The 21,548-nt window shown below is 46.6% G+C and overlaps 1 protein-coding gene across 1 annotated transcript; it reads right to left on the bottom strand.

Moving 5' to 3' along the window:
* Positions 1–828: 828 nt before the first annotated feature.
* On the bottom strand, positions 829–10,557 carry ITM2A (integral membrane protein 2A). The gene is made up of 6 exons (XM_041485058.1): positions 10,400–10,557; positions 6,734–6,865; positions 6,332–6,520; positions 5,189–5,299; positions 3,954–4,104; positions 829–1,907 (listed from the first exon to the last, which is right to left on the bottom strand). The coding sequence occupies exons 1-6, from the start codon at positions 10,481–10,483 to the stop codon at positions 1,819–1,821; spliced, it is 756 nt and encodes a 251-aa protein (XP_041340992.1). The 5' UTR covers positions 10,484–10,557; the 3' UTR covers positions 829–1,818.
* Between the last annotated feature and the right edge of the window lie 10,991 nt (positions 10,558–21,548).

The following is a 21,548-nucleotide window of genomic DNA, read 5'->3' as shown; positions in this document are numbered from 1 at the left end:
CCACGGACACAAACCTGGAGGAAAAACTTCCCAAGGCAGCTGCTTCTCCCACTAACACCTGAGAGTGAAGGGAACCTGGCTCACAGTGGCAGGAATTTGAGCTTTCTACAGCATTTTATTTCACTACATACTTCAGTTCACTGAAATACTCTCCTACACACCCTATTTTAGAGCCAAAGCTCTGGTTTTGGGAACACATCCTTTGGGGAAGAGCTGTGTTAGTTTCTGTGCTAAAATTCCTGTGTTCTCCCTTCTCCTGCAAGCAATGACAGAACAGCACCTCCTACAGACACGTCTCCCTCCCCCATTCTCTGTGCAGGAATCCTCTTTTCCTTCCAGCTGCACAATCCCAGGCACTTTCCAGGAAAGCCACAAGGGTTCAGCAACACTTTAGCTCTGAGCCCCAGCACTTCCAGGGCAGGACTCTCCTGCCTGAGCTTCCAGCAAAGCTCAGGGTCAGAGCTGATGGTTCATTAACCTTTGCACAGCCCCTCATTAACACCCAGGAACACTCTGGGACAAGCAAACCTTCAATCACAGCCTCATCACCAGCAATATTCAAATGAATTGTAAATACACCCTGTCCTTGCAGTGAACACCCCCAGAGCTGCCCCTGGGGATCCTGTTTGGAGAGAGCTGTGTGTTCTTCCCTCTGTTCCTCGAGCTTCTCTGGCACCACAAAGCATTTCCACAGCAGCAGCAGAAGAAATTCATCTTCACAAGCTCAAAAAGAATTAAGAGGGGTAAGAGAAGAGCAATACACCCTGCCCCAGGCCCACAGCATCACCCCCTCACCTCTGAGCACCAAACACAACACAAACACCAAAGTTTTAGAGAAACATTTATTATAGGGTTGCAGAATTTATGCCAATATAAAGTCCCTTAATAAAACTCTCAAGTTTATCAACTGCAGGACACTAACTCTTCATTCTTTTTAGACTGCAGCTTTCCAAAAAAAGGGAACAATGCTTTGACTGCAGCAGTAATGCTACTTGCTCATAAAAAGTTGATCTAAAAAGTTTTATATAAGCCCAAGTAGTTTAAGTTTACAACTACAGTCACGTTCACAAGTGAGCTATACCAGAACAGACCCTGGAAATAGGAAGTTACAGGATAAACCAAGTCATAAACAAAAATACTGACAAGCTTTAAGAGCAACTCTATCAGAATCTAACAACTAAATGCCACAAAACCAAACTAAGGGAAAAGAACTCAACATAAGCTCAGGGAAGGTTCCAAATATACATACGAATTCAATACAGTAATTGCACAAAAAGAAACAGGGTAGTGTTAAAGGTTTCTGATCACTGAGCTTGGATTTTACATGCTGCACACATGGTCGTTAAAATAAACCTTTAATGAGCCAGATCAGGAAGGTTTTTGAGCCAGGATACGGAGTGCAGAGCTATTCTACAGAACTACACAAGATGTGCAAACCACAGATTATTAATATCAATCATTCTGTGAAAGTTAAGGTGAACATAACTGGTTCCAGCCAAGGAACTGGTTAACATTTTTATATATATATATTTTTCTGCCATTCCCAGATTACACTAAATCAAACACATTCAACAGATAAACTGATATTAGCCTTCTAAAAAAACCTTACTCAAATTTAAGTTTTACATGAGACAACTAAAAAGTTATACCAAGGATCAACAAAAGCTGAAATGGTGACTTTGTCTTCTGAAATACAAGCAATACACAGAAAATGCATAAGGCTTTTGATTATCACTGCACGGTTTAATTGCAGAAGTCGATGTCTAATGCTGACTTCTCCGAGAAGGTGTGACCTGGTCACCTCCCATCTGTCACCTTTCACTGCTGACAGATCTTTGTCTCAACCACGAAAGAGTTTTCAAAGTGTCTGATTGAGTGACAGTTCTCCGCTGCCCGTTTCTGCACACCTGGGGACGAGAGAGGACAAGAGGCTGAGTGAAGGGATCACAGCCCAGAGCACTGCCAGCCTTCCAGCATTGCAAGACACAACCATTCAGTGCACAGAGTTTCTCCAGCCAGGAACTGCCATCAGAGCCTGCTGTGGGGTTGTTTTGCATCCCAAACCCCTCACCCAGTGTGCATTTGCACAGAGTGTGCTTTGCAGAGCACTTCACCGTGGGAGGATTTACCTCACTCTTGTTCTTCCTAACACTATTAAAGTGACTTTTTTTCTATTTTGGGACATGCCAGCACTGGGTCTGACCCAGGCAGTTTACCTGTATCAGTAGTGGCTCAGTAAGAGACAGGAACACAGCAGTCCTACCATCAAAGAGCTGCTCTCCTCAATCAGTTCCATTTGCAGTAATTCAGAAGGATTTAGTTTGTTTAATAAGCAGATAATTGTTCAGATGAAGCAAGAGAAGTACCAGCTCTTAACCCAACCCCAGCAGAGCACTGCTTTGGTTTATGAACATCTAAAATCCAGGCTGTCCCTCAATTCCAAGGCATCAGGATGGAGGTTAAGTTTCCAGAGCCCACTTAACAGCCTGACCTGGGTTTTTCCCATGCCTCCAAGTTACAACTCTAGGGAACTGACACAGCACCCGAGGTCTCAGTTTGATCTAAGAGAAGAACACACAAACTCCACAAAAGCTGAGAGCCAGGCAGCACTAGCTAAGTGAGAATAAATGAAAAGACTTTTTCAGAGAAGTTCCAGGAGTTCATCCATTGCAGTCTCATTTCTGTGACACAGCTCGTACACTGTGTGCTACAAATGAGATGAGGAAGGCAAGGCAAGACTTGCCCCTGAACAATTTTCTCCTCAGTTGGATCAGATTTCCCACCCTCTCCCCTCCACAGGAAAACAAGGAGTTACAGCACAGCAGCTGTACCAGGAAACGTTTTCCATTTACCAGAATCCTTTTGTTCCTGTTCTCTGCAGGAATCTTTTACTCTGCAGCAAAGATGTCAACAACATGTTAGAGCAGGATGATTTCAGGGAACATCATAAACACTCTTCACAGGGCTGTCTATAGACTCAGCAGCTGTCAATTTAGCCTTGTTCCCAAAATCATTCTCACAACAGCACAGTCACACGCCTCTGCCTCCCATGAGGGCAGGGTGTTTAGTGTTCCTCCATGCGCCCTGCACAGAACCCCTCTGCTGCTCCCACAGAGGGAGCCTTGCTTCCATCCACAACAGGATGTTGTCTGCAGCAAGCAGCAGATGTGGCTCCTGATGCTGCAACTGGGCTGAGGAAACTCTTGCCTAAGAGCTTGGCAGCCAAACCAGAGCACAGAGTCCTGACAAACCAAACATTTGCATTCTGAAAGGCTCTAACTGACGAAGGGTTAGCTCACTGTGTTTGGTGGGAGCAGCAAATATGAAATGCTTTGAGCTACATTGAAACAAAATTCACAAGGTCAGATTTCTGCCCCCCAGGCCTTGTCCCAGTAGTTAGAGCAGACACCTCAGCTTAGTCCCTGGCAGGGGGTGGCAGGAGCACACAGGCAATACAGAACCAGAGCTCAGCAGTTCCTCTGGAGTGTTCTTCCTCTTTCAGAGAGGAAGTCTGGGATGTCCGGAGCTCACTGTTCAATTACTTTTTTTTTCAGAGCAAGTAAAGCAGAAAAAAATATTTTTATTTGGTGCTCCTGTAACCCAGTTTCAGATAGGACAAGGACAGAATAAGCTGTGCCAACAGAGACTCGCATTATCTGATGAATTATATGAATTTTAGGGTCAAACTAACTTATAATTTCAACCAAAAATTAGAACAGACTTAAATTTGGTTTGGGCATGTAACCTGTAATTGTGTAACTGAAACTTTCTCAGCATGTTCAAATGACAGCTCACATTCAGACAAGAAGGGACGGGAAATACCCAGCAGGGCCAGGAGTAGCCTCAGCTTCTGCTGAACACTCAGATTCCCCAGATTAAAAACTCCCCGGGTTTAAGCATTTATCCCTTCCCTAGTTAAACAATACATTTGCTTTTTCCTGAGGGGAACTTACCCGTGATTTGGTCCCTGCGCTGAAGCCTGAAGGTCTCTTTCCCCACACAGAGCTGGTAGATGAAGATGCCCAGGTCAGACACGTTATCGATCTCCTCTGTAACCACCATCTCCTCACGCACCAGGTACGTCTGGGGCAGGTAAGAGCCAGTCTGCAAGAGACAAAGACTGAAGGTACAGACTGCTGCTAACACGGCACAAACCACTGCATTTCACTCTCTGCTTTGGAAGGGATTCAAGCAGCAGAGTTTTAATACCAAGATACACTGAGCTCAACCAGCCTCATACCAGGGAAGTTAAAAACTGACAGAGGCCATTTCCAACAGCTGCAGTTACATTCAAACAAAGCACAATTAACCTCAACTCTGCAAGCCTCATGTGAGGCAAATGTAAATAGAACCTGGTCAGGCTTATCTGTACACAAAGTTTGCAGCTAAAAGAGAAACAAAATATTGTGAAAGACTCCAGGTTTGAGGTAATGTAATTCTGATATAAAAAATGCAAGGCAATCCACAAAAGGCTTCACCAGATGCTCCCAGCACTACTGAAACAGCTTCCTACCCCCTCAACTCCTAAAAACAGGAGCAGGGACATACACTTAAAACTTGTCTTCATGGAGCTATAAAAAAGAACGCAACAAGCAAAACTAGACCAGTGGCGTCTAGAATCAGGTGTAAGAGCCAATTGTTTTTTTTTGAAGTCCATTTGATGCATGATAGCCAAGTATTGCATTTAACCGGGAGGCAGCAGCCAGCTCTATCAACTTGACCCATAAATCATCTTGGAAAAGCACCAGTTTTAGTCACTGAAGAGTCAAATGCTTGTGGTGATCTCATAACTGCAGTGCCAATAACTGGGGAACAAGTTCACATTGTTCTTTTCAGCAAAACCCTCACGGGGTGAGCGAGCTTGCCGGGAGTAACTCTCAGGTTTAGGCTTTCAATCATATTTGGAGCTTTATCAAATTCCTTTCTAACAGCTAAATTTAACCTTATCTGCTGGTTGCTTTCAGCTCTCATAAAGCCAGGTATTAATAAGAGCATTAGGCATGAATCTACTCAACATAATATACACTGACAGCTGGCCTTAACTTCAGTGCAGTGACTGAGCCGGGGGATTATGGACTTTGATGGAGGGAGGACTGTTCTAGCAAGGGCCTGGAGTTCAGGAGCAGCAGCCAGCACTCTCTGCAAAGGCAGTCTGTCAGCAGAACCCAGCAGCAAAGCTCCCACATACCGCCAGCTTGGCGAAGAGATCCATCAGATTCCTTGGAGGCATGACTATGGAAGTGTTCAGCGGGATCACGTAGCAGTTCCCCAGCTGCAGGTCGAGATACGCTGTCAAAAGCTGTTTTAAAAACAAGTTTTTAATTAGTCAGGGGCCTTTGATTAGGAGAACACAATTCCACCAGGAGCAAGGCAACCTAAAAAAGCTGGAGATCACTCACAGCTATTAGAAAAGTGATGCATTCAGGAACTGCCCAGTGTAAGAACTAAACTGTTACCACTTTGGCAAACAACAATAGTTTAAAAAACTTTCCTAGCTAACAGAAAGCTGAATATTAAAGCAGCTTCTGCCATAATTGTAAAGGAGTACAGGTTGTACTAACACAGAGGAAGTATTTGGGAGTATGATCTCATAACTGAAAAGGTCTAATTAAGCACAGTGCAAACAAAAGGTATCCAGCTGCTGATAAACAATGATTCCCTTTAAATACTTCTTCAGGAAAAGTGTTAGTCCCTACAAAAATCTCGTCAACATTGCCACTAAGCACAAGAACTGCAGCAACTAGAATTATCTGTTTATTCTATCTGCATTGCCAAGGCTGGATTTACAACCAACCTCCAAGAGCTTTTACAGCTGACTGAGGATAATGTTAACACTATCAACACAACTTTGATAAAAAAGTCAAATGAAAGCCACCCTCTCCTCTTTGCCTTGCAGAAACTCCATGCAACTGCCACAGCACTGTCAGGTTCTAGTTTTCAGCCGCTTGAAGTGATTTTTCAATGCCCTTCTCCAAGGCTGACACCTGTTTGCAATTTTACATTTTGCTGTGACGTTGTGCTGAGTCCTCAGTCCCTTAACTCACATTTATGATGTTCTCCATTTACATGGGGTTCTTTATCCAACAGCAAGTGGCACTTTCAGATATCCCATGGCCAACAACAGAGCTGCACAGCACTGAAATGCATTTTTCTGGGAAACAACTCAGAGCTCCTACCCACAGTGACTGTACCACCAGTGCAGAGTTAATCCCTCTGTTGCAGAGTTCACAGGGTCAGCTCTGCCACGCTTAAACCCAAGGAGCAGCCTGTGCTGACAGCGAGCTTCCCAGCCCCAGAGGCAGCCCCGGAGCTCGGTGCCCCCGGCACTGACCCTGTCGAAGTCGTGCACGATGGCGGCGGGGTCGCTGTCGGAGAACTTGGGCACGGGCACGTCGATGATGGCGATGTTGTCGTCCTCGCGGATGTCGGCCTCCTCGGCGATGGGCAGGAAGTACGGCTCCACCGCGCGCTCCCGGCCCTCGTTCTCAAAGTAGCACATCTCCCCACGGTACACCTTGTGCTGGGACACGAGCAAGGGCAGGTAAGGCACAAAGCAGCTTCAACACCGCACTGCTGTCTGCTGAGACTGAGCACAGCTCTGTCACACCCAAAGGACACACACTCGGCGTGTCCTCATAATCTTTATTTCCCCCTCATCTTTCCAGTCTAGTGATAATCCATTTATACTTTTTTTAACCAATGCTGTTTAAATAAAAAAGAACTCTCAGATTACCTTCGGCATGAAGTACTTGTAGATGCAGGCTCCACCCACAACAACCCCTGCCAAGATGAACGCCAGGCCCAGCAGAGTCAAGAGACATCTTCCAGATGAGTTTTCACCCCTGTGTGTGGCAACTTCTGGGTCCTTTAAATAAAGAAGGGGAGAACTGAGAAAGGGCAGCTGCTCTGAATTTAAAGAAAGTTGTTATCAACTGTTTCACTTTGATCCACTGTCTCCTATTTCTTCTAGGTGTGGGAATTACAAGTCAGCATCATAAAATAAAACACTCACATAAAATGTTATTGCATCAGATTAAGATCACTTTTCAAACAGCACAAAGAGTATTTTCTGAGTTAGAGGATGTTTTCTAGACAAACCTTTGTCCAGAAACTGAGATGCACAAAACTTAAACAACTGTAACAAAAGATCCTGTGCTGCAGCCACGCTGTAGTACAAAAAGCAGGATTTGTACATCAAGGTCATTAAAGGCACACAGTGTCTTCAGGCCTCTTCCCCTCCTCCTCCTCCTCTTGTCCTCCTCCTATCACATGCATTAACATCACTTTTCCTCCCAAAGCTGGATTAACAGAAGAAGCCAAGATGCAACTTTGTCTCTTGGCTGGGGAACAGACAACTGACACGAGTCACCAGGTTTTGGAACTTTTAATATGCACAAGCAAAGTCCATTATAAAAGAAAACGACTCATCAGCTTAAACACAGCTTCCAATTATGCCAAATAAAAATAAGTCCCTGTGGCATATCCTACCTTGCGGCCTCAAAATAACTTTTCTCCTACCCAAATCTCAGGAAGTTTTGTTTCTAACAGCCTGAAACTTCTCCCTATAGCTCAGCAGCTTGTTTTCCCCCACCCAATGTTCTCTCAAACAAAGATGACTGCACCCAAAGGAAACTACTCTCCAGTGCTGGTGAGTTGTGCAATCCTCACTGCAAAGGCAGAGGTGGTGTCTAAAGGAAAATTTAACCTTCCAGAGTTCCTGCAGAATCTTCCCAGACTTCCAGCTGCAAGCCAAGCGAAGAGAACAGCAGAAGTGCTGTCAAATAGCAAACAATCAGAAGAGACATTCCCTCCTGGAATCACACACTGGGCTTGAGTCTTTAAAAGGAAAAAACAAAATATAAAAACAACCACCAAACCCAAAATGTTTAGATAACCCCTATATTTGGTCAAGAATGTCCCTTTAATGATTCCTGACTCCAGGATTTAATAGCTTGCTTTCAAGATCTGCTCTTTGTCCCAGCCAGGAAGGAAGAAAATCGGATTTCACAGTAAAAGATCTTTTCCTTTGAGGTGTTCCCAGAATCAGTGGCTGGGCTGGGCACAGCAGCTTCCATGGCCTTTCTTTATTTGGGTCCTGCAGAACACAACACATTTAGTGACCTGTGTTCCCAACAAGCGCCAGCATTATCACCAGGGCTGCAATATTTCCATGCTCAGCAAGATGCAGCAGCATAAAAGTCAAAGCCATCAGTTATGCAAGTGCTGAAACAAACCCCAAGCTGTTTTGTGAAAGTCAATACTCCCACATTCCGCTCGCGCATCCTCCAAACACAAAAATGTTGGTTCAGCAGGACACAAGCTGCTACAATTGGCATGTGAAGCATTTGTTAAAAAAGAAACCAACTACAAAACCGAAGCCAAACCCCGGTTTCAAGTCAGAATGATGCCACATTTCTGTGGCACTGTGTGAAAATCTCTTTTCAGGGTTAAGCAGCTGTAAGATGGAGATTAATTCTGCTCTCTCCACGTTCTCCCACCCTCACCTCCACCTTGGAGCACCTTACTCATCCAGCCTGTCCCTACTTGAACACACCTGTCTGCACCAGTTTTGGCACTGCAGCCATCCCAGCGCAGGGCTGATGTCGACATCTAATTAGCTACACTTGCACTACACCTATTTCAAACAAAGCAAAGGTACTTGAGCATATTAAGCAGCAATGTGGGCAGCTGAACCTGAGAGGGAAGAGTTGACAGAGCTGCTAAGAGAAGACAATAGCAAGATTTTGCTCGAGCAGGTTACAAAACCTCTGCACAAAAGTAGCAGGTAAAAGTCGTCAAAAACCTACAAAGAAAATGCAGCTCTAAGCTGTAACAAGCAAAGCAAATGAGGGATAAGAGACAAGAAGAAAAATCACTTGTTTTAACACTGCTGACAGCCCTAAAGAACCTGCAGGGAGAATATTCTGCAAGCTCAAGGGTTTTCTGCAGATACTCCAGGGGACTTTTATTGTGCTGTTTCAGCCAACATTAACCTTTAAGCTTGTTTGCTCTGCACAAATATTCCAGCTAAAGAAGACATTAACAACCACTCCAACAAGTTTGTCTTGGAGTAAAATTATGAACTTGATGTTTATATGCAACTCCAAGCCCTGAAGTCAGAGTGAAGAGTTGTTAAAATCCCACGTATGTGTGTGCAAACACACAGAATATTCCAAATTGAGAGGAGCAGCTCTCATGAGAACAGAAAAAAGGGGTGTGTTTATTAGAACTATTCCAACCAGAATCTTCACAGTACAGGGCTAGTAAATGTATGTATAAGCAACTGCCTCAGGAAGAGCTGAGGAGTTTGTCCTCAAGAAACTGGCCAGGCTAATGACATCTTCAAATTTTAAATACTTTATCTACCTTGTTTTCCCACTTTCTCTCCTCTTGATCCTGTAATTGAGTGCTACTGTATTAAATGCGCACACATGAAACTGACAGCTCAGAAGAGTGCACTGAGCAAGAGAATCACTCTGCATCCCTTCTCCTTCCACAGGAAGGCTATTTCAGGTGAGGCTGTGTAGGCTGGTAGGGAAGCTGCTTTCCTGATTACAGCTTAGAAGAAGGGAAGAAAATAAAAGAAAAAATAGAACTACAGTCCAACTCCACAATTTTGTTGTTTTTAAAATTTTCTTACTCTCCTATTACAAATAAACTCATGCCATCTTCCCTGTCCAGAACCGCTGAAGTATTTGCCTACAGGCTGAGCCTCTCCATCTCCCTAAAAACGCAGGACACCTTCAAAACAAATTTCCCACAAACTGGGAAAGTTCCACTCAAGCCAGCGACGCGCAGCTCGCTGGGAAGGAAAAGCCAACCACAGGGTGCTCGCCTGGGTTTCTATTTAAAACCCTTTATGGCAGGTTTCTTAATTTAAGTGCGACACCGACGCCTCACCGCAGCTGCCGGGAGGCTCCGAGCGCCGCCGGGAGCGGAGGACGAGCCTCAGCCCGCTTTGTTTGCCTGGGAGGAGCCGGCCGAGCGCTGCCCGCGCCGGGGGGGCTCTCCCTGCGCTTCCCCGGCCGGCCCAGGGCCGAGCTGGGAGCTTTAAAGCGCCGTCAGGAAACGCGGCGCTGGCACGGGCCCAGCTCGACATAAACACCCGGTGCCGGCGCTGGCCCGGGGGTGTCACGGGACATCGCACCGCGACAGGGCGGCCGAGCGGGACAGCACCGCGGCACCAGAGCCCCGCGGCCTCTCGAGGCTGAGCGGAGTCGGTCCCTCAGCCCCGGGCAGAGCGCGGCGGGGCGGCCGCCACACGAGCGAGAGCCCCGCGGCCGCCGCCGCCTCCCCCGGCCGCGAGAAAATGGCGGCGGCTCCGTCTCCTCGCGCCCCCCCTCACACCGCCCCGCTCCTCCCGCCGCCGCCGCCGGCCGGGACACCCCTGTGCCCGCACCTTGTCGGCCACAAGCGCCTCGGCCGCCTCCTTTTTGGGCTCATCCTTGAGGGCGAAGGGCGAGTTGAAGGCGATCTTCACCATGGCGCCAGCGCTGCTGCCGCGTCCCGGAGCGGCAGCGGGGACAGCGCGGAGGGCGGGGCGGTGTCTGCGGTGGCCACGCCCCCAGCCCCGCCCACGGGCACAGCCGGGAGCGCCCCCTGTCGGCCGCGCCCTCGCACGGCTCCTTTCCCCCGCAGCTCGCCTCAGGCGCCGGGAGCGGGTCCGGACATGGAGAGTCTGGATTAGGGAGGCTGGGAAAGGCTTCCGAGACCATCGAGTCCAGCCTGTGACCGATCCCCACCTTGTCTCCAGCCTAAAGCACTGAGTGCCACCTCCAGTCCTTCCTTGGATCCCCCCGGGGATGAGGAATCCACCACTTCCCTGGGCAGCCCCTTCCAAGGCATGACCGCCCTTTCCATGGAGAAATTCCTGCTGCTCTCCACCCTGAACCTCACCTGGCCCAGCCTGAAGCCCTTCCCTCTCCTGTCCCTGTTCCTGGGAGCACAGCCCGACCCCCCGGCTGTCCACTCCTGGCAGGGAGTTGTGCAGAGCCAGAAAATCCCCCCTGAGCCTCCTTTTCTCCAGGCTGAGCCCCCTCAGCTCCCTCAGCCGCTCCTGGGGCTCCCTGGGCACCTGTCCCTTTGCTCTGCCCCTGCCATGGAAAGAATTTCTTCCTCTCGTTGAGGTGGAACTTCTTGTGGTTTAGTTGATAGCTGTTGCTCCTTGTCCTGTCGCTGGCACCCCTGAGCAGAGCCTGGCAGCATCCTCGGGCCCCCCTCGGAGACACTGGTATGGATTGACCAGATCCCTCGCAGTCTTCCCTTCTCCAGACTAACCAAGCCCAGCTCCCACGGTCTCTCCTTATCAGAGAGATGCTCCAGATCCCTCGTCATCTTTGTGGCCTCTGCTGGACCCTCTCCAGCAGCTCCTTGTCTTTTTTGTCCTCAAGAAACCCAGACCTGGGCACAGCCCTCCAGAAGTGCCTCAGAAGGGAGAATGAAACACTTCATGCATTAGACTGTCTGAAACAATCTGCTCCTTCATATGGATGGAAATCTGTGTCCGTCTCTCTAGAATTTGACTTTACAGCTCTACAAAGAAATCTGGTTTGAATCTGGTGCCCACACCATGGAACCCTCCCTCACAGACAGCTGTAATTAAACAGAGCTGAACACTTATGCAAATATTGCAATAAGTAATTATTCTAAGTGTAAACAACATGCAGTGTGTATTCCAGCATTCAAAGCATGTTCCTGTTATTCCACAGATGGAATACACTGTGTTTCCTTTCAAGATCACAGGTTTGATATTGCTGCCTTTCATGTCCATAAGAGTTTTGACTTTGACTTCAATCAGGGAAGAACAAACTGTTTTATTTAGCCTGCCTTGGTCTAGTAACAGAAAACACTTTAACCTCATTTTACCAAGAAACCAGTGAAAAATCAATTTTCGTATTTCCTAGCTTTAGCATGTTGGGAATAAGTCAAGCTCTACTCTCAAAGTCCCTGGAACACAGATTTAGGACAGATTAGGAAGTTTCCTGTATGGCCAATGCAATACCTCTACTCTCCAAACTGGCGGATGCTAAATGCTGTGAATAATTTTTGGTATCTTAATCTAATGTAATTCCTTCATGCTTAAACAAATTGGCTTTATCTTCCAATTACCCAACACCTTCATTTGAAAAAGAAGGCAGAAATAAAACTAGAATAGAACAGAAATAGACCTCCTGTTTTTTATCAAGGCCGGTATCTGTACACCCCAGCTGCCTCACTGTCCATGTTCTGTTGCAAGGAGTGGACACATATGGAAATATTGTGCTCAGAGGAAAAAAAAAGGTTAAAGAATAAGTGTAAGGAATAGAAGGATTTTTTGTTGTTTTTTTTTTCTGGGAGGGGGTTGTTTGTTTTTGTTTTTGTTTTTTTACATTTGTTTGCACTCCAATTTGCAAAACTGGAACTTTCATATGATTTGTTGTGGATTTTTTTTTAATGTGCATTTCTGTAGTGTATATGACAATAATTTATCTTAACGTGTTCAAAACTTACTTAAAGTGTGCAGTATGTGGGAGAAAGTCATTCCAGCATCATCAAACAGTTTTACACAGCTGATACTCTCAGTTCAGTCAGCACCAATTCCTTCCACACACATCTCCTCCTACAATAATCTGAGTGTGTTTTGTAGAACACGAGGTTGGGAAGACATAAGAAAACTCAGATATTATTTTTTCCCTTCTAGAAATCATCAGGCTGTTTGACAGAATAAATACTAGAGAACCCCATGGGTGACTCCCCCACTTCACCCCTAAAATGCTTTTTTCATCTTAGTCCTGGCCCAGTTTTCATTCAGACTTTTGCCATGTATTGATTGCAGTTAGGCCTGGAAATCCCAGGCCATCTAAAGAAGTCATATAACTTCTTCTTTTGAATTCTGCAACATTTCTGCTTTTCTTTACTATTAAAATACCCCGGGGTTAATTTCGTGACATTTATTCTGAGGTTGTCTTTATAACCTTGGCAGGGAAGAGATTATCCCCCGATGCTTCATTATCTTTTCAATCCTTCTGGTGTCTGTGAAGTTAAAGCAACACTCCTTAAAAAAAAATAACAAATACATGGAGCAAGTTGTTTTAGAGACTGGAGAAATTTGGCCAGAGAAAAGGAAAACTGGAATGCTGTGGTGGCTGTCATGCTGCTACCTTTACTCCCAGAGAAGAGAACTGTATTTCTTGGAAGTGCCACTAAACCCCAACGCCTCCCTTTTAGCAGCAGCGATGACATAAGGAGCCCAGACAGTCTAAGAATATTAAAGACCAGGCTTTGGAAGGTGAGGTTGTACCTTGTATTGCACCAGGCAGTGACTCAGCAGATAATCCCACTGGAAGCTCCTTTTTGAGCAATCCTGAATTAATTTTTAACGTGTAGGAGGTTTTTTAGCTCTTTTAATACACTTTTTAAAAACTCCAGCCATAAGATGTGTTCACATTTGTTCTATCTCCTCTTTTTTTATGCCAGGAGAACCCTTCCTTACTTTCTGAGAACAATGGGGTGTTCTATTTATCCTAGTTTTTGAAGTATTCTCACACTTTGAAGTAGAATGTGCTGTGTATGTGCATAATTCTGACTCGTGTATCTTGTCCTGGCTCAAACAGAGGTGGGAGGAGGAGGCTGCGGGCTGGCAGGACATGTGAGCACATGTTCTGCATTTCAGTGGTCACTCACAGCTCCTTAAACCTGAATAATGTTTTGTTAGACCTAAATCCATGCACAGAGTTCAGCACTGAAGTGCAAATTCACTCAGCTGAGCCTCACACCTTCACTGGTACTGGAGAGCTCACAGGGACAACGACTCTCAGAGCCCCAACCCGGACTCAGGGTGTAAAGAAACAGCAATTAATACAAGTAATAATTAACAGTTTTAAATATACACTATATCCAGCAGTTGGGTTTTTTATGAGCAGTGTAATTACTGGCAGAAATGCCATTAAAGCAAACAAGTATGTCATGCAGGGCTGTTAAAAATTAAAGCGAAACTACAAACTCTCTCCTTTCCAAAAGACCTTCTCCCAGTTTGACATTTTATATTTATCCAGATGTCTAAAGTTCTTTTTGCCTCCAGTCCTTTCCCAACTCTCTTGCAAAGCATTCTTCCCTCAACACCTCCTCCTGTTTTTCCTCACTCTCCAGCTCTGATATTCCGTCTCCATTCCTTCCCTAATCAGTGACCTGGGACCTCTTTCACCTTTCTACCTGTTCCTAAGGCTGTTGATACTGAATCCATCCAAAACTGCAAAACTCAGAGCTGCCTCTTTAAACTTTTGTGTAGGGAAGTTTTTCCCACTAAATTTGGGCCCTTGAGTGAGGATCTGTGTGTCTGGAGAGGAAATGTTGTTTGCTCCACTGCCTTCCCCTACTGCCTGGCAGGCTTCTCTCCACTGCAGCAGTGTTAGATTAGGATCTGTGGCAAGGAAAACACACATTACTCACTTCTACTGATGCCTTGTTGCAAAACACTACAACAGGAATGTTGGCTACGTGGAAAGTTGCCTATTTCCATGCAGGGAGAAGCCAGGAGTCCCTTTTCTCTGCAGAGTCCAGCTGTGGGAGGAATGAGAAGAGGGAGCCTGAAGGACCCAGAGATCCTGTTGATGTGGTCAGGTCAGTGTTGAAGAGACCTCGCTGCCCACACAGCCATTGCCTCACAGAGCAGAATTCCACAAGAAATTCCAGTCCTCTGGAACATCTGCCAAGTGAGCAGCACACCCAGGGTGATCAGCAGCCCCAAAGGATGGAAGGGCCAAATGTGCCTGTGGTGTAACTGCAGTGAGGCAAGCAGAGATCTGTCAGGAACCCGGAGTCCTGGCAGGTCTGTAAGAGCATTGCCACACTCTGCTGCTGGAGGAAACTCAACAATGGCTGAAAGCTCAGAGTGTCTTCTGCTGAACCGGCCAAGTAGTCATTTTTGGACAGAGATTCGTGTTTGCCTTGGCACTGAGGGGTGGCATCCGGGATTCCCCCTCTTTCCTTTCAGGCACACTTTCCCTCAAACCCACTCCAAGAGTTCTCCCTCTGGCCAGGTGGGCTGGCAGAGGCTCAGCTCTTCCAGGGGCTGCTGTAGGGGAGGAGCCCCAGGCTGGCTTTGTTTTTGTTGGAATGGGGGCTGTTACTTTTTGGACACCCTAAATGGAAAAGTGCTGAAGAAAAGCCACCACTTCATCCGCGTCATTCTCCCTGTGTGCTGATCCCTGCTCGAGCAGGAACTTTAGTGGCTCTGCTGTCCTGCTGGAATGCTGCACATCAGGAGAGCTCACACCTACACATGCAGGTGTTGCTGCAAGGGGCAGCCTCTTCTCAACCAGCCCAGGTTTGATCCTACTGTGACCAAGTCATGTTTGAGCTGAGTTTACCATGAGTGTGGGCATGGGAATGACCCGTTTGGCTGTGCTGTCCAGCACTCAATGCTGTCCCTGCCTGGGCTGGGTGAGGACATTCCCAGATGCACAGGGCTGTGCTGGCAGAGGCCCCCAGTGCCCTGGCAGAGCTCTGCAGTGGGTGGTGAAGCTCGTTTGACTTGTTCCCTGTGGGATTGCTCTGTGCCTGTCAATAGGGCTGTGCACACAGGGACAGCTCTTTCCTACCTTAATGGAAGCAGTACCCACAGAGCTGGTGCTCCTGGACTCAGGAAGGATTGCTGGGAGCTCACATCATCAATTTAACATCCATTAAGTCTTCCAGTGAGTCACAGAATCATTAAGGTTGGGACCTCCAAGATCATCAAGTCCAACCTTTGACCAAACACCATCATGTCAAATAAACAATAGCATTGAGTGCCACGTGCAGTCGTTTCTTTGCAGACCTCCAGGGATGGGGACTCCACCACCTCTCTGGACAGCTCCTTCCAATGCTTCACCACCCTTTCCATGAAGAAATTCCTCCTGATGTCCAACCTGGCACAGCTTGAGGCCATTTCCTCTTGTCCTATCCATGTTCCCTGGGAGAAGAGCACAACTTTCACCTGATTGCCCCTCCTTTCAGGGAGCTGTGCAGAGCCAGAAGGTTCCCTCCTCAGCCTCCCTTTCTCCAGGCTGAGCCCTCCCAGTTCCCTCAGCCACTCCTGGAGCTCCAGCTCCTGGCCCAGGTCTGTCACCCAAAGATGCAGCTTTGGAAACAACCAAGGAAACGCGAGCCCTGCCTTGGTCTGTTTACATCCGTGTGTGTTCCATGCATACCACCTGCACAGGAACAGCTCCATCTGTTCATATGACATTAAAGAAGGATTTATGGCCACACCACATTCCAGCTGGAGGATTTTCTTATGTACAAGATGCTGTAATTAGGCATCTCTAAGAGACTGTTGAAGGTTTTGGAGCAAGGGTGAAAAGTCACAGGTGAATCTTTCAAGGGCTTTAACAGAGCTCTGTGCATCATCCAGAGCTGGATCCAAACTGGAATTGGGAATATCCAGAGATTTAAAAAGGCATAACTCAATTACAGACACTCCTTTTCTACAAATTTCATTAACACTAACAGAAATCAGCCCTGAACTGTGAATAAGTTACCAATTTTTGTAGCCAGCTTTTACCAGAAGAAATGATACAAACTTTAAAAATAAAAATTACTGATGGAAAATGAACCTGCCTTCACCCTCATTTACTCCTGTGGGTGCTTTTTTTTAGAATACAGGTGTCCCTTTTCATCTGTGCGAAGCCTGTCAAAAATAGCAATCCCACAGAACACCTGTGCTAACAGAGCCGGAGTACAAATCTTGTCAGTTAAAGAGATTTATGGGGCTTTTTGTGAAGTTGTGCAGGTTTTCTGTTGAGCAGCAGAAGTGGCAGTGGTCTCCTGTGCTGATGTTTATCTGTGAGCCGAGGTCTGCCAGCTCTGAGAGGCAAAGCCTCAGCAGAGTGTGGTGTCTGCTGCTGGGGACGGTGCCAGCTGGAGGGTGACACTGCCAAGCCTGGCCTGTGCTTCCTCTTCTCCACGCAGAGAGCAGGAAGCCTCTGATCTGAGCCACGAGTTTCCTCTGCAGCGCAGGCAGGAACAAACGTGGTCACACACACGCACAGGCGCGGCCTCGAGAAACCACGGTTACTCCATGTCTGAAAAAGTCTGTTGAAACAGACCTTAAGAAACTCGTTAAGTTTTTATGTCCTACTTTGGAGAAGATGCCTTTTGATTTGAAGCAAAAGCAAATCTACTGCCCACACCATTTTCACAGAGCACAGGTTTCAGTGCAGGAGGTGTTTTTGTTTGTAGCACAGATATCACAGCATGATACGGGAAATAACTTGTGGTTCCTTCTTTTCCTGTTCCAAAAAATCTCTTCATAGTGAGGAGACACCTGGTGATGTTACAAGGCTTTGGTGGGACCTGTGCTGCTGTATTTGAACATGTTGACTCTCCAGCAGACAGCAGAGTGAACAACATTTGTGTTTTGAAGGATTGGAATTAAGAAATCCCCCAAAAATCAGTGGCTTTCTTCTACTGCATTTTAGTATGAAAGCTCCCAGTTCAAAAGAATGTTTAAGGAAAGCAATTTGGGGCATATTGAAATCTCCCCAAGTTAACATGAAAGACATTCATTGGCCTGAATTTAAGATCACAGAAACATGGGAATGTTTGTTGGTAGAGAATTCTTTTGGTTTTTAGCCCAACCTCCCACTCAAAGCAGAACTATCACCAACACTGGATTTGGTTTTGTGCAGCTGAATCTTGGAAAACACCAAGGATGGAGAGTTCCCAGCCCCCTGGGTAACCTTCTGCAGCACTACACTCCCTTCCTACTGTTTTTATTTTCCTTGAGGTCCAACCTGTGTCTCCCAAGCCACAGTTTGAGGCCATATTCATCCTTTGGCCATCACATCCTCAGGGAACAGTGGTTAAATAAAAATGTTGAGTCTCTGCTCCATATAATTAATATTTAAAAATTAAAGATCAACTGTATTATGGACTGATGGGAATATTCACACCCACAGCCCTGTGTTGGGATGCTGGGAGGATGCAGCTCTTGGGCACAGCTCTGGGGATGAGTGGGAACAGCTCTGGGACACAGATGCAGGATGGCTGCTCCAGTGTCAGCCCTGAAGAGGGGCAGTGGGGGCTCTGCTCTGTGACACCATTTCCATTCCTTAAGAACCTTCCAGTCTCTAATGTAGTGGAGAAAATCATGTTCCCACTGCCTCATTTCTAACCCCTGGCTGTTCCCCTACCACTCAGCTGAGGGTACAGGATGAAGGGCTCCCATCGATGTGACCTTTTGGCCAAGTAAACAAATCCCTATTTTCTGCAATTTAGAAATTTCTTTAAAATTTGGCATCTCTTTCTAAGTGTCCATTGTGTCATGCTTGGAGCTGTTTCTTTAAGGTGGCAACACAGTCATCCCAAAGGAAGAACCTTGCCAAGAGGCAGGAAGAAGTGTTTACTTCCACTTCTCCAAGGATTGCATCCCACAGAAATACAGTTCTGCTGCAATGTTTCATGTCCTGGTAACGCTTTGATAAACCAAAACTGAATTATGACCTGGCTTTGATAACCTTGAATGGCCCATGTGACAATAATCTCAGAATCCTTGTGTTGGGAATTCCCACAGGATCATTATCCCTGGAGACGCTTTACAGACTCTCCTCTTGGGATTTCTGATATTTCCAAAGAAACGAGAACTTCTTCCACTGCTGCTGTGTGAAGTGTGTTCCTCATCCTTGTCAGGCTCAGCAGGAAAATGAGTTCAGTCTCAGCACTGCTTGAGTGTCCCTTGGGGCTGCCAGGGGAACAGTGACCTTATTTCTGGGTTATTTTCTCCTCCTTCTTCCCAAGTGGATATTCCCATTAGTGAAGGATGTGACCTCCCCTCCTGTGGCCCCCTTACTCGATGTCACACTGGAGGCCTGGAGATGATGCCACCTTGACCCCAAATTTAACCATTCTCCTAAAATTCACCTGCTTGCATTCAGCAGAGTTGGAAAGTGTTTTCTGATAGGAAAAGATGCCGCTGAAATTGATACAGCATTAGAAATTCTTCCATTCATGTGCTGTATTCCAACAGAGAATAATAAATACACAGTGTAGAAGATATATCCTTGCAAGTGCCTGCTTCAGTTTCTTGGATGAGCTGCTTTTTCACCTTAATTAGAACAGCTGGATCTGGTTTCTTTCAAGACTTATTGAAAATTAATCTCAGCTGAGGCAGTTACTCTTCAATTCCTGCATTAGAGGCCAAGGTTCATCCCCAGTCCTGGTTTCCATCATGGAGATATTAGAATTGGTCTTTCCACTACGCTGTGCCCTCCTAATGAAGTGTCTCCCTGGGTTTTAATTAGTCTGGGCAATGAGATAGGAAGGCACGAGATGGAGCTGGGGAGACCAGGAAAGCACCTGGCATGAGAGGGAAAGTGATGCAGGGCAGTGCTGGGAAAAGCCAGAAGGAAGTATTGCCATAATTTAAAATCCAGTGTTCCTTAGAAGCATTCTTCTCTTCAGAGTACTCTGGAGAGCTCAGAGCCCCTTCCAGTGCCTAAAGGGGCTCAGGGAGAGCTGGAGAGGCACTTGGGACAAGGGATGGAGGGACAGGACACAGGGAATGGCTTCCCTTAGATGGGATATTGGGAAAGAATTCTTCCCTGTGAGGGTGGGGAGGCCCTGGCACAGGGTACCAGAGAAGTTCTGTCTGCCCCATCCCTGGAAATGTCCAAGGCCAGGCTGGGTGGGGTTTTGAGCAACCATTCCATGATTCAGAGATCCATTCTGGGCAAGTCATTGGAGCCATGTGGGAGCCCTGGTCTGAGGGCAATTCTACACCTCTGTTTATTCTCAGGAATTGTATCCCCAAGCTGAGCACATCTCTGTCTCCTTGCACTGCTCTCTCTCTGAGGAACACTGACATTTTCACTTAGAAAACAGAAAAAAGGAGCAAAATCCTTTACCCTGCCTGGAAGGGAAGGTTTGGGCACAGCAGAGTCACGATTTACAACTTTTTTGTTGTTGTTTTTTTAAAGGAACTGGTACAAGAAAGCACACAAAAGGGTGTTGGCCTTTTATCTGGAAAAGGCAAAGACCTCTCCAAGGGTGGGGTTCCCAAGAGAGGGATTGCTCAGCCCTGGAGCTGCCGAGGGCTGGAGAGGCTGCAGGAAGCCTGCCCGATCCTGCCTGTCCATGTGCTTCCCAGCCTCCACAGGCTCCTGGACTTGTGCTCTTGGCTGGGGATGGGCAGGGACTGGGGAATATTCCACACAAAATCCTGGCCAGGAAGGCAGCAGCAGTCGGGCTGCTGGAAGGATGTGGCAGCTCCGGAGGGCTGGAAGCTCGGAGTGCTGACATCCAGGTCAGGCTGACCCTGGCAATGGATGTGCTGATCCAGCCCCTCCTTCTCTCTGCTCACACTGGATTTCAAGCCTTTGCTTCTCCCCTCTGGGCTAAAAATAATCCCAGACTGGTTTGGATTCAAGGGGACCTTACAGAACCTTTCATCCGACCTGGGCAGGGACACCTTCCACTAGCCCAGGCTGCTCCAAGCTCTGTCCAGCCTGGCCTTGGACACTTCCAGGGATTCAGGGGCAGCCACAGCTTCTCTGGGCAAGTTGTGCCAGGGCCTCAACACCTTCACAGGGAACAATTTCCTCCTAATATTTAATTTTATGTGATGCCAAGGGTGAAATTCTGCAGGGACACTCTTGATCCATGAGCATAATCATTCCTGTGGGATCTATGACCCAGAGGAGACAGAAGGCCAGAGGGATGGGGATGCCAAGAAGTCTTCTTGCAGGAATGACACCTAAATACACACATTTGTGCGTTTTGTTCTTGTAAACCCCCTTTTAGAGAATTCTCTAGAGGAGAATTCTCTGGAGCTCAAATGCCCTCATCAAAAAATCCAAACCTCACTTGTTTTCCCAGTTTTCCTAGAATAATTTCAACTAGAAAATTAAAACTACCCACCAGGAAAGTACTGCGTGAAACAAAAAGGCCAAAGGGAAGTGAAATAAAAAGAGAGATGAAATTTGTGCACTCAGGCTTTATATTTTGGGGAAGTGCTTGTTGGCGAGGGGCAGGGAGGAGGATCTTGCTGGGAGGGGTGACACAAATTCAGCTGCTGATGTCAAACCCTAGAACTCAGCACAACATTTACATGGATCATTACCCACTGCTCCTCAGAAATAACTGTGGGATACAAAATTAGGGGATTTTGCAGAAGTAAACATGATCCAGGAGGTGAATAAGAAGAAAAAGAGGCTAAGGCCTCCCAAATACCCTTCTTTTGTCCCCCTTCATGCCTCAGCTTCCCCACAAAGTGCCCTTTCTTCTCCATCTCCTCCCTCCCAGTAATATCACCTGGTTTGGAGCATGAATTCTTATTACAGAAGAAAAGCTGCATTGTTCAATATCTTCCTCCTCTGAGTTATGCCAGTGGCACCTATTTTGACAGTCACAGTTCCTCATATCTGACTAATTAGAGATGATGAAAGCCATGATTCATTAAAAAAAACACAGATAATCATCTGAGCAAATCCAACCTCCATCTTCAAATGGGGTTGAATTTTCTTAAACACCTATCAAACCTCAAACAAATGATTTAATCTCAAGGCTCCATCTTGTGGCAAAATAAAGCAAAG

Source organism: Pyrgilauda ruficollis, unplaced genomic scaffold (genome assembly GCF_017590135.1).
Source record: "Pyrgilauda ruficollis isolate IOZ18807 unplaced genomic scaffold, ASM1759013v1 scaffold7, whole genome shotgun sequence".
Classification (NCBI taxonomy): Eukaryota; Metazoa; Chordata; class Aves; order Passeriformes; family Passeridae; genus Pyrgilauda; species Pyrgilauda ruficollis.
Note: the sequence above shows the minus strand (reverse complement) of the source record. Positions and strands in the feature narration are given on the sequence as shown.

Bases quoted from the DNA above. Each gene is read 5' to 3' on its own strand.
- ITM2A (XM_041485058.1), bottom strand. From the start codon at position 10,483: ATGGTGAAGATCGCCTTCAACTCGCCCTTCGCCCTCAAGGATGAGCCC. The intron at 6,521-6,733 runs GTAATCTGAGAG...CTCGTGTCCCAG, and splicing joins ACAAGTACTTCATGCCGAAG to CACAAGGTGTACCGTGGGGA. The intron at 5,300-6,331 runs GTCAGTGCCGGG...TTTTTAAAACAG, and splicing joins TCGTGCACGACTTCGACAGG to CTTTTGACAGCGTATCTCGA.